This window comes from Hyperoodon ampullatus (assembly GCF_949752795.1).
Source record: "Hyperoodon ampullatus genome assembly, chromosome: 8".
Classification (NCBI taxonomy): Eukaryota; Metazoa; Chordata; class Mammalia; order Artiodactyla; family Ziphiidae; genus Hyperoodon; species Hyperoodon ampullatus.
Window position 1 is genome coordinate 115,801,109 of NC_136921.1, and position 13,280 is coordinate 115,814,388.

At 55.9% G+C, this 13,280-nt stretch overlaps 1 protein-coding gene across 1 annotated transcript in view; it reads right to left on the minus strand.

Annotated features, from left to right (window-relative positions):
* Positions 1–13,280, minus strand: part of GLI2 (GLI family zinc finger 2) — a gene marked incomplete at its 3' end in the record, with an annotated part of 245,640 nt that overhangs the window by 172,581 nt on the left and 59,779 nt on the right. Inside the window, exon 2 of the mRNA XM_079710035.1 lies at positions 8,882–9,035. Coding sequence (XP_079566161.1) covers positions 8,882–9,005 — 124 coding nt within the window. The 5' untranslated portion in view covers positions 9,006–9,035. The remainder of the gene's footprint in view (positions 1–8,881; positions 9,036–13,280) is intronic.

A 13,280-nucleotide genomic window follows, 5' to 3' on the forward strand; every position in this document is an offset into this window, starting at 1 on the left:
CCCGCAACCCATAGGCAGCGCCTGGGAAATCAGTTTCCAGTCCCAATGGTGTCCCTTGGTGACCGTTTGTGCTTCAAGTGTCTGGACCTCAGTCTCCACATCTGTAAAATGAACGGATTCGAACCAGATGATGGCTAAAGCTTCTTCCAGTTCCATCGCTGGAAATGACTTTGAAGATTTCCCCAAACCCTGCAACAGTTTAACATGCAAATGAGCCAGGAGAAATGAAGCTGCGTCTGCGAGGTGGGGCCCATGTCCTGGGGACAAACAAGACCAGAAGTCACAGCAGTGCCTGGGACGCCTTTATGCTGCCAGGGCAGCTCACGTGCCAGCAAACGGCACAGCAATGCGGGTCTGAAGTCCAAACATAAGCCAAGGGGCGGCGGCCAGAGCGCAGACCCCGGGCTGGCCTCGAACGCTCAGGGCTGGAAGCGGGGGTGTGGGGTGGAGAAGCCTGCTGTACCGGGGCAAGTGGGCGTCCCGTCTGACAGGGGGTGGCAGCCGCTCTGAGTGGCTTCTAGAGCACGAGGTCTCAGCGCCGAGCGTGAGGCCACCATACGCAAGAGGAAAGCCGGTTCAGATCCACGTCCTCACCATTTACTTGGCCTCCAGGCAGGCGCTCTGCTAGCCACTCTCAAAGGCTGTCCCATTTCACCCCATTGTGGCCAGAAGGAGTGACCATTATCCCCATCTTCCAGACTTCAGAGAAGCTAACTGAGTTGCCCTAGAACACACAGCTAACAAGTGAGGAACTGGAAAGGGGCCACGTTCTTTCCCACCCCCCACTCCACGGAGGACCAGAAGGAAGCTCCAGCCCTCACCCTCTACCCAGGTACCCCGACCCTCCAGGACACCCCTGGCACCAGAGACCGCGCCAGATCGTCATCAAGAGTCATTTCGAGGGAGGGGGAATAAATTTGAAATTGGAGATTAACAGATACACACTACTATATATAAAATAGATCAACAACAAAGCCCTACTGTGTAGCACAGGGAACTATATTCAGTATCTTGTAATAATCTACAGTGGAAAAAAAATCTGAGAAAGAGTTATATATATGTATGTGTATAACGGATTCACTTTGCTGTACAGCTGAAACTAACACAGTATTGTAAGTCAACTATACTTCAATTAAAAAAAAAAAAGTCATTCAGAACCCACCCTGAAAACGCCCAGGCGACTGTGCTGTACCCTGCTTCCTGGTTGTGTAGCGCTGTCACAGATAACTGAGCTCTGCTTTCTGGAAAAGCCTTATGGGAACCGGCTGTTCTGTGTGGCTGGGCCTTTAAAACAAGCTCAGAAGCGGCACCAACAGCCATCCTGAAAATCACTTAAATAAGAGTAATTGTCCACTTAGTCACACGTGAGTGCATCCTCGAGCCCAAAGCAAGTGTGTGGCCCAGCCGGGCAGCTCAGGTGGCCAAGGAGGCTTGACCCACACAGCAAGTTCCCTGCCGTCCAGGGAGCCTCGGGACGGGAGCCAGGGCCCAGGAGCAGGCCAGGCCCGAAGGACCCTCGTCCCAGGGGACCTCAGGGGCAGCAGAGGCAGCCGGCCACCCCAGCCCACCGGGCACACAGCTGGCGTGACAGCACCAGACTCACTCAGCAATCACTTACTATGTGTCTGCCTTGCTGGGGATGCAGTGGGGAACAAACAGCGCCCTGTCACAGAGGCATCGGGGTGGGGTGGGGGACTCGGGGAGGCTCAGAAACAGACACACCAGGGACTGAGATACTTAAGGAGGACAGGGCAGGGTGGGGTCTTTGCGACTTGGGATGTCCTGGCCTGAGCATCACAGAGAGAACACCCACCACCTTACTTCCATATTCTGGCATTTGCACAGCATTCTGAGACAGAGGTGGATGCCTCCCTTCTGGGCAAAAACGTACTTTGAAGAAACTTTCCAAGAAGCCAACAGCCAGGGAACAAGATGAAGGCGTGGCCAGCGGGAGCTTAGTGATACGGAGGCCTTAGGTAGCAAGGGAGTGCTGTGCTGACAGCCACGCAGGGCTCCAACCTGCCAGGACTACCAGCTGCAATTCGCACCAGTTCACCACCTCCAGGGGTCTTGTCCATGCCGTGGCCAATGACCCGGGAAGCCTGTTAAACATACACAGGCCCAGGCCCCGGCCCCGGGAGATTCCGTTTCAGCAGGTCTGGGCAGCCTGGGAGTCTGCATTTATTATAGTCTCCTGACAAGATTCTAAGGTGCGGCCAAGCTTCAGCATCCTCTGATCTGGTCCTACCCTCCAGTGCACAAGGCTGAGTTAATGAAGCCGGTGACGCACTAAGGTCACCGATCCAGGACGCCCCGCGGGAGCCAAGCAGGATAGGAACCACCCACATCTGATTTCCAGCCCAGCACTCCCTCCGCCTTCTTGAGTAGGAAGACACCAGAAATCTAGGCTTCCCACCACCTGCCCGGCCTCGGGAGGTCCACTAGTGAGGGTTACCAAAGAAGAGAGGCTTTCTAAGTCAGGCAGAGCCTGACTTAGGAAAGGAAAGCTGGTGATAGTTAATAAAGCAAACACTTAACTTGGAGCTCACTTTGTACCCAGCACCTTACATGTGCTAACTCAGGTAATTCCCCCAACGCTATGAAGCAGGTAGAGCTATTGTGCCCATTTTACAGATGTGGAAACTGAGGCACAGACCTGCCTGAGGTCAGCAGAGCTGGGCCTTAAGCAGGTGGTCTGAATCCAGAGGCTGGGCTGATTCTGGCTACGACTCCACACTGCCTACAAGGAGAGAGGCAGCTCCTACCCCCCCAGAGGCCCATGCCAAGCAGGTGTGAGCACGCTGTACGTCGCCTGTAATTTCTGCACAGCCGCTCTGCGTGTAAGTCCCACTTTTCACGTAGAAAGACTTGCCATGCCTCCCGCTGCTAGGGCACAGAGGGCCCAACATTTAAGAGTGATCAGAATCACCCAGGCTCACTGGGCCCCACTCCCAGGCTCTGCTTCAGGAGGTCTGGGGTGGGGCCCAAGTCCCGAGGATGCTGATGGTGCTGATGGAGGGGCCACCCTGGGAGCACCCTGGCCAGGACGTGGTGGGCACTCGCCACAGATGCGTCATAGGATTGCTAAAGCCTGTCTTGACTTCGGGGACAAGGAAAGCTCACTGGGTCGAGACCCAGCTCTGAGCTTTATGGCTCCAGCCCTTCTGATCGTCCCACCCTGGAGGCGTGGGGTGGCTGGTCTCTGGCGCTCAGCTGAAGCACACAGAGAGGTTCGGAAATATTTTTGGAAAGAAAATCCACTGTTGAAGAGGGAAATACGACAGCATTAGGGAAGTTTCAGGGTAAAAAAAATGAGAAACATCTGAATCAAATTGCCTTTAAAATTATGCCATGTGAAAAATTAAAGGGAAAAATAGCTCTGGGTCAAAATGCGTTTTTAAAGTTTGCTTGATGGCCTCCCAAGTGTTAGCACAACAGCTCAAGAGGCTGGGAAAGCCCCCACCGGCCAAGGCTTCTGCCATCTGGTCTGGCCGCAGGTCCGCTTGTCCCCTGGGTACAGCCCTGTGATGCAAAGGTGTTTCTGATGCACATCATGGCCAGGTAAGTAGGGACTCCCGGTGGAAACACCTAGCCCCGAGCACGTCTAGCCTCATGAGGCCGGGCGAGCCAGGAGGCTTTTAAGGTCCTCCTGCAAAGAAGTCACGGTCCCAGACCTCCAAGAGCTGGAGGGGAGCAGGCGCTCTTAGCCCGCTGGAATGACAAGGATGGCGACAGATGAGGCCTGTCCAGGGCTGGTGCAGAGGCTGGACGCTCACACACGGTACCGGTGGGCTGGGCTTTAAGACCCAAATCACCCGCGAACAATCTAAAATCACGATTCTAAAGCAGATTCAGGAAGGAGATGCTCCGCGTGGGAGAGGCAGGAGCCCCGAGCCCCAGACCCCGCTCTCCGTGGAAGCAGCAGGTGGCCTTGGGCAAGTCCTTGCGCCACCTCATCTCGGTCCCACCTACACACGGAGAGGCTCTGGCCGCCCATGAACCAGACGTGCCGGCCACCCCCGCACCGCAGCCCGACACCCAGGACCTCCTGACTGTCCTTTCCAAGCTTTGCCACCAGGGACACCCACCTCCCTCATCGCCCACCTCCTCGCTCTGGACCCTTACTCCCTTCCTCATTCCAAACAAGGCCAAGGAAGCTGAGTGAGTCTCCAGATATGATGGGTCACGTGCTGGGGGAAATTTAACAACAGGCTCTGGGAGAGGAGAGGGGCTGAGGCAGCCCTGATGCCTAGGGTTTGCCCATTTTTTTTTAACATCTTTATTGGAGTCTAATTGCTCTACAGTGGTGTGTTAGTTTCTGCTTTATAACAAAGTGAATCAGTTATACATATACACATGTTCTCATATCTCTTCCCTCCTGCATCTCCCTCCCTCCCACCCTCCCTATCCCACCCCTCCAGGTGGTCACAAACCACCGAGCTGATCTCCCTGTGCTATGCGGCTGCTTCCCACTCGCTCTCCACTTTACGCTGGGTAGTGTATACATGTCCACGGGCTTGCCAGTTTTCATGGTGCAAATACTCCGACCACGGCAAGGTCCAGTGACCTACCTAAGGTCGCAGATGGCAGAGACAGGAAGAGGGAGTGCACACCTGGCTCCCCCACGCTGGCGCAGGCTGGTTCCGGCGCACCTCTGCGTCTCAGACTTCCTTGTTTTTTGGGGTTTTTTTGGCCACGCCACGCGGCTTGGGGGATCTTAGTTCCCTGACCAGGGATCGAACCCGGGGCCCCAGCAGTGAAAGCGCTGAGTCCTCATCACCGGACCGCCAGGCATATCCCTTTACTGACATTCGAATAGTGGGTTCTAGAAGGCTGAAGGTCCTTAAGAACCAAAGGGATGAGTTTCTTATGTGCCATGTACATCACCCCGAGTCCCAACATCTGGACGACCACTGCTAAGGGTACCTCTATGTACTATAAAGTTGTGATAGACAGGCTGGGACCTGGGGCCCTTGGCTGCGGTGCCTGCACCTGGACAAATGTCTCCTGGAGCAACAAAATACAAAGCGACTGTAAGGGACTAAAAATAACTGCGTGCACGCCCAGCTGGGGTAAATTCTGGACAACAAGATACAAAAAGACCAAAGAAACCCAACTGCCGTTTCTGAAGAGCTGGGAGCAACAGGAGGGTCCTGCGCATGCCCACTGCACCCAGCACCACCAAGGGGGTGGGCAGAGAACCTAAGCCACGCCTCCAACCGGACCCCTGGAAGACCCCTACCCCCACTCCATATAAGGAAAAGGCTCACCCCCCAGCAAGCAAGGGAACCTGTTGCTTTTTCTCGCTCCCCCTGCTACAGCAGGGCCCAGATGAAGCCTTGCCTGAATTTCTTGTCTGGCCTCTAGTCAAGTTCAATGGCTTGGGGAAGGCCAAGAACCCTGGTCGGTAACAACAGAGGTGAGATATAATTTGCATCCTGCTTTTTTACACTTTAATATTAGAATACAGACACATCCCCCCCTTATGATAAAGGCTTGATTAACATTTGCAGGGTCTACATAATGTTCCATTCAACAGCCGTCCCACAGTTTGATTAATCAATCCCCTATCACTGAACACGTAGGTTGTTTCCAAATGTTCACAGTTACAAATAATGTAGAAATGAAATCTTTCTGCCTAAAGGTATGCTCAGTCCTAGAACCAAAGTCCTACAATTCCAGGGATGGGATTGAAGCTCCCGGAACCAGTGGCACTTGGCAGGGGGCAGATGAGGGGTCAGAAGCTGGCCTGCAAGACAGGGTACCTCCCACCTCTGGGCAACCTTGCAGAGGTGGGTGATCACTGCCCCACCAGTTCACAGGGTCTGGCCCTTTTGCGTTCCTTACCCCATGCTCCCGACATCCTCAGACAGGACTCCCCCTTCTCTGGACAGATGTGTAACAGGCCCTGGAACACTGAGCTTGCGTAAGCCATCCTCTCCTTCCGGGAAAGCTGCAAACCACGGTGCGGATCATGGGTACGATCTTGTGGACTCGGAAGGGATAAACTGGGTGTCAGAAGGCCCAGGTGGCCGAGTGAGTGGTCACCTGATCAGCCACAGGGAATGAGCTCAGTCCTGCCCCTGCCTCAGCAAACAGGCCTCCCAGACCATGATGGTTACCCCATCTTTTCCAGAAACAACTCAGGGACAGGGCCCTGGACAGGCAGTTCTCAGCTCCCCGCACCCCTGCCCCAGCCCAGCACGCACCGGGCAGCACTGCCCGTCTCCCAGGCCTCTGTGCAGCTTCCCTGCCCTCTCCACCAGCCCCACGCCGGCGGGCTGAGCTCCCCCCGCCTCCGGCCAGCTCCTCACCGAGGCCACCTTCCCCTGACGTCACTCAGGGCCACAGGGGACCCTCAGGCACTGCCTCCCACCAGGCCTGGAGCCGAGTGCTGAGCTCCAGAGCAGAGTGCAAGCATCCTGGCCCTGAGAGGACCTCCATGTGGGGGACATGCACGGACACCCTTGTGCTGCCGGGCGCCCCACCGCACCTGTCCACAGGCGTACGCCCCTGCGGGCAGAGGGGCCCACAGCAGAGGCTCTTTGGAGCCGTCTGGGACTCCGGTTTGCTGCGTAAAAGAGGAGGCTTGCTCACAGCACCTCTGCCCCCAGGGGTAAGATTTAAGGAAGATCCGACGTCACGAGATCACACAGGCTTGGAATAACATCTGCCAAACATCCCCACAACACAGCTTAGGAACACGAGGCCCAGGAGGGAATGGCCTGCCACACCAGGACCGAGGCCGGGGCTGGAACGGGGACCCAGGCCAGCGACTCGCCGCTGCACCGCCGGCCTACCTTGCCCCACCCGCAGAACGCGGACGTCACGGTCCCCCAGCCCCAGGGGACCCGCTCCGGATGCCACCTGCTCTGCCTTGACTGCAGGATGGCCCTTCCCAAATGAGCTGTCCAGAGAGCGCTACAGGGAGCAAGGGACGTATCTGACTCTCTCTGATGGCAACAAGCCACCTGTCCTGGGCGACTGGGCTGAGGGCCACGTCCACCCAGGGTTGGAACCTCACCAGTCAAGCGCTCCCCTGGGGACGGGGCCTGCGGGGTGGGCAGGACCGCATCCTGGGGGGGGCAAGTAGAGAGAGGTCGGTACCTCCGGGGAGCTGCTGCACCCAAGCTGTAGGCCCGTGGCCTGACTCCCCAGACCAAGACCCCCTCAAGCATCTGCGATCACTGCCCCATTGCTGACAGCCATGTCCGATGCTAGAGGACTTCCTTCCCAATCATGCCCTAATTTCTCTCTAATGACCACCTGAGTCTGCTCTCGGCTACGGGACATGGCAGTGAATTGGGCTGCGTGGCAGCTCACGATCCACTGATGGCTCCAGAGGGAGTTAGGGTCCGGGCTAGGGAGAGGCCGAGGCGGGGACAGCTGAGGGCCCAGGGGGTGGGTCAGAGATGCACCGAGGCCACTCAGGCCTCAGAGGCCCAGGCGCCTCTGCATCAGGCAGAGGGACAGCTTGAGGTGTCGCCACAGGCCAGGGTGGGCCCCGACCCAGGAGAAGGAACAGACCACGTGCAGACCCAGCCAGGCCCGGGACAAGCCAGCCCTGGGACCACCGCCAGACCCCCACCCTGGGTCTTCCATCCCCTCCTTCCACTCATCCCCTGGCTCCCGACACCACCTGCACGTGGTCCACCCTGGGCTTTGGCTCCTTCCTCCACCCTCACAGAGGGAGGGCCTAGAGAGCCCGGCCCCTAGCGGGGACGGGGGTCAAGGGGTGTCACGCAGAGCAGGAGTCCAAATACCCGAAGGCTGGCCCGGGCTCTCCCCCTCCTGACTTGGGTGGCACATCCTGATAATGACCTCCAACTGAGAATCACGGGGGGAAAATAAAAACAGTGTAGTAACAATGACCTAGAGGCCCTCCAGTTCGCTCTTGGAAACACTGACTCCTACCTGCTCTGAGTGTCTTTCCGAATCCCTGCACTCTGGCCCTAAGCTGCACCCAGCACGGCCCGTGGACCGGCTGTCCCAGCATCATCCGAGCGCTGGTTAGAATTTCAGAAACTCAGCCTCGCCCCGACTCACCGACTCGGGTCTGCACTTGAGCAAAGCCCCCCGCGATCTGCAGACATCAACATGTGAGTGGCGCGGCCGGCACTCACACCCCACCCCGGCGAAGGCGCGTTTCCGCCACTGCTCTGGGAGCTGTGCTTCAGCGGCCAGAGCAACAGGGCCTATGACTAAATGCACTTGAATAAAAAGGGGAAGAAAAGAAATCTAAGTCTCTCCATTCCTCGGAGACAGAAATAGTTTTGTGGCCTCCAGATGGACCGCGCAGACACAAGGGGAGGTCTCGTCTTCCCGCCAAGCTTTCCCAATGGGATGCTGGCACGGACCAGTGGAAACCAGAGACTATTTCTCTTCGGGGCAGTGAAATGAGAGGCTGTGGCTGGGGGGGGGGGGGTCCTTCTGTTATAATTAAGTTGGCCAGAAATTCACCTAAGGATGCTAAATTCTGTACCTGACCCTCTAATTACAGCCAGAAGGGATCAGGAGACAATTACTTTCCAAAATAGCCCTTGGCGGGCAGGAGGCAAGCAGCAGCCTTTCTGGCACATCTGTGCTGACAGAACGCACCCCAGGGCTGCCCCACAGCCCCGAGCCTCCCTTGCCTTCCCTCTCCCCTTCTCCGGCTGGAGCCCGAGATGCCCAAACCCCCCGATTTGGAGCGGCTGGACCTTCGAGATCCACCCGCAAGCATCCATTCCGGTGCCTGGGGTCCCCAAAGCTGGGGCGCCCTCCAGGCCGCCCCACCCAAAAAACCCAGCATGGCTGCCCGATGACATTGGCCTCCCGTCTCATTCAGTGCGAACGGGCTCATGAAAAACACCCCCCGCCAACCATGCAGAACAGAAAGTACCTCCTTGGGTGGCTACGGCGAGGGCCGAGGCCTTCCTGCCGGGGTCGGGGAAAGCGACGCCCTCCAGGATCCCACCTTTGGCTTCTTTCTTGTCCGTGGCCGTGGCTGAGGTGGACGTCTCCATCCTAGCCACGCATAGTCCTGGGTGGCAGCCCTGGAGGAGGAGACAAAGACACTCACCAACGCGGCCCCCAGACCCAGCCGGGACGCGCGATGCAGATTCCCCCCCGCGGCCACCGCCACGCGCGCCTTCTCTGATCACTGCGAAGGAGGGTTTAATTAATTTTGAGAATTCTTCGTTCTGAGGTTCATCTGGTCTTCTGAGCGACCTCACGGACCACGGCCGAGCGTTTTTCACTGCCTGTTCCCCCCGATTTTTCAAATCTAAGCAACAAGTTCCTAGTACCGTGCGTGGCGACCAGCAAGAACCACCTTGAGAAACGGGGTCAGAAAGTAATGCCCGTCCTCTCAGGCTCACAGGACGAGAACCATCAATACAGGAACCGCGACCCATCGGTCCTCAGAGGCGAGCCCGCATTCTCCCGTTCCTTTGCAGCTCACCGGCTCCACCTGTCACCTACGCACGGGTGTGTTCGTTCCTTCTTTCATTCATTCGTTCACTCCTGCATTGCACAGAGTTTTCACCATTGACGCACGTGCACACATTCAGCCAATAGCTTTTCAAGCCCCTGTTACGCATCAAGCATTGTGCCTGGTGCAGAAGATACAACCCACAGAGTTTACATCCTACCTGGGAGACATAATAGGTAAAGGGGGAAGATAGATGTATATTTCGGCTCTCATTAGTGAGAGAGAAGGAAAGAAAGCAGGGGAGCAGGATAGGGCGGGGTGGCACGGGCAGGGGTGCTCCCGCCCTGCTTGTCTGAGGACGGGACGGGATGCCACACGAGGGTCTGAGGGAGCCCCCGGCAGCCAGAGGGCAGAGGCGGGAGCCGCGGGCCTGGGGGGGAGGAGGCTGGCTTGTTGGAGGAGCAGCAGGAAGGTGAGTGCCAGCCCTGGAGGGTTTTGAGCAGAAGGGGGAGGCGACAGGACTCCCAGCACAAAGGGGTCACTCTGCCAGTGTGCGGAGGGCAGGTGTGGGGGATGCGCACGACTGCAGTGACCTGGGGAGATACTGGTTGTCTGGGTTAAAGGGACAGTGGCTCTGAAGGCAAGCGTTTTACTAAGTGATGCTGCATCATGTACAGATACTGCTAATTCAGTATTTGTATCAAATATTACAGAATAGACATTTGAAAGCCAAGTTTCTTCAAAGAATGGGGGTAGTGTCAAACATGGCTCTGATTTTCGGCTGAGCACTTGGACGATTGCACGGTGGTGCCGTCTGCTGGGATGGAGCACAGTGGGTGAGAAGCAGGTTCGGGGCAAAAACCAGGAGCTGGGTCTGGGCCGTGTTAAGTCTGAGACGCCTATTAAGACACGCAGAGACTGAAACAGGAAGGACCTACTGTAGAGCACAGGGAACTCTATTCAATAACCTGTGATAAACCCTAATGGAAAAGAATATGAAAAAGAATATATATGTAAAACTGAATAATTCTGCTGTACAGCAGAAATTAACACAATGTCGTACATCAACTCTACTTCAATAAAACTTTTTTGCAAATGGCATTATTTCATTCTTTTTAACGGCTGAGTAATATTCCTGGAGAATGTCATACTGAGTCAAGTCAGTCAGAGAAAGAGAAATATCATGTAAAGAGAAAGGTATAGCTTATATGTGGAATCTAAAAAATGATACAAATGAACTTATTTACAAAACAGACTCACAGACTTAGAGAACGAACTTATGGTTACCGGGGGGAACGGTGGGGGGAAGGGGTACTTAGGGAGTTTGGGATTGACATGTACACACGGCTATATTGTACACACGGCTATATTTAAAACGGATCACCAACAAAGGCCTACTGTGTAGCACAGGGAACTCTGTTCAATACTATATAACCACCCAAATGGGAAAAGAATTTGAAAAAGAATAGATACATGCCTTATGTGTCACTGAATCACTTTGCTGTACACCTGAAACTATCACAACATTGCTAATCAAGTCTACTCCAATAGAAAATAAAAAGGGTTTAAAAAAATTTTGTTTCAAGATAAGCAAGACTGTTGGAAATGCAAGGCAGAGCTTGGGGAGAGGCAGGGGCTAGAGATGGGAATATGGCAGCCACAGGGCAAGATGTCCAAGGGAGAGGGCGGAGGGGAGAAGTAGAGAAAGTTCCAGAACGAGACTCCGGGCATTCCAACATTTCCAGGAGGGAGAGGAGAAACCAGCCAAGGAAGTGCGCAGGGATGGAGGAGCAGGAAGGAAGAGAAAGTAAAATCACCAGGAGAGTGTGGGGGCCAGGAGTCCCACCCAGGAAAGAAATGCCGGGAAGGATTATCTCCATCACAGGCTCTAAGAGGCCCCGGCGCTGCGCGGTGGTGACCAGGGCCCAGGTGGGCTCAGGGAGAGACAGGCACAGACGTTTAGTCAGGAATCTTTGCCATGAAAAGAAGAAAAAAATGGGCAGCCACTGGAGAGAGCAGAGGTCCACAGCTGCTGTTTCAGAAGGAAGGCAGGGGGGTCTGCACGCTGGTGGGAGGAGAGGGTTCTGGGCAGAGCCCGTGGATCACGGGGGGCAGAAACCAAAGGCGATGGTCAGCTCCATCCCCGGCGGCTGCAAATCTTACATCCGCAGGCCCCAGAACCTCACCTTTTAAACGTCTGCACGATACTCTCATGGTTTTCTAAGCAAAAAGCGGGAGTCTACAAGAGTGACGGGTGTGAAGCCAGAGGCGGCTGCAGCCTGGCCAGCCTGCTAAGCGAACAGCCCAAGCTCTGGACCTCCCGGATTTACCTCACCCACCAGACTGTCTGGTTTCCAGTCTTTCAAAACCCCCGTCCAGAAAACCCAAGATAGATGAGGGACAGGGAAATCTCCCTGAGGATTCTGGTGAGTTATAAGGTTTCCTCTGGCTTGGAGACTTCGGGATTGCCAGCTGATCCTTTAAGCCTATTTGTATAATCTGTGCTGTAAGAGGCTGGCTGGCTGAGCGGCCACCAGCGACAGCCCCTGGGCCACGCCTGCTCCACCTTCTTTGCCCCCTTAGCCTGGCCGCAGGGACCACCCTCCCATCCACGTGGCTGGCACTTCGGGCCACCGTCCCACCCCATCCTCACCCCCTCATCTGATCAGCTGCGATTCCCATCATTTCACCCGCAAAGCACCTGGCCCGCGGGGCCTCTCCCAGCTGGCTGCTCTGCCAGGCATCCTTCCCTTCTGGGTCCTGGGCACCTTCACGCCACCTCTGGTCCCCCTCCAGGTTCCCCTCTACCCTACAGCCAAGCACCTTCCCCGAACCAAAGCTGGCCAAGGCCTCGCTGAGCCCCTGGGGCCTTCAGGCAAAGTCTTCCTGGGTCTACCTGCAGCCTCCTCATCTCCCCCCACCCCCACCCTTCACAAGCAGCCAGCCCTGACCCTGGACCACCCACCAGAAACCCTTCACCCTTTCTGTGTGATGGACTCCTACCCTTCCTTCAAGATGCCTCTCAGATGTCACCTCCTCTGGGAAGCCCCCCAGCTCCTGCCCAATCATGGTCACTTCTGCTTCCAGATCCCTACAGCATCCCAGTACCCCCATCTGTATTCATCATCACCACCAGGTCCGGAGCTGCTCCCCACTCAGGCTGGCACGGATCAACAGCTCAGGAGTGCCGGGCAAGGACCCTGCACCTCTGAGGCAGGAAATCACAGCTCTTGGAAATACGAGTGATTTTGTGAACAATCGGAGTTTTCTTCCCAAGAAGGTCAGGTGAAGGAATTTAGGCTCAACTTTGAAACACACCTTGAATTTGGAAGTAAGGACAAAAATCAAAATGAAGCTGGAACGACAAGCCTTGAACAAGCATTGACCAGGTGCCAAGCTCTTTGCAAGAGTGAGTTCATTTAATCCTCACAACACTTTACATAGGAAGAAACCAATGCTCAGAGAGGTGGATAACTTGTCCAAAGACGCACAGCTTAAAAGTGGCTGTGCCAGGCCTTGAACCCAGGCTGTCTGGCCCCAAAGCTGTACTCTGGAGCATCACAGAGAGCTGTCCTTCGAGTGAGGACCCTGCAGTGCAAAGGGATTTGCCCCAGAATCCCCTGGCATCATTAAGGTGCTTGTTGAGTCTGAGGAAGCCTACGCCAGAAGCCCAGGAGGATTCGACACAGGCCCTGTCCTAGTGCTGCACCCAAGGAAGCGAGATTGGTGGACGGGGACCACCAGCCAATGGATAGGCAAAAGCTGAGGCTCTGTCCAGGACCGCCTGCCAACACCACGCCCCTGCGGGTGGCACCGTCCATTGAGGCTGACCAGGATGGGGGGGTGGGGGGGTGGGAAGGAGTTGGCA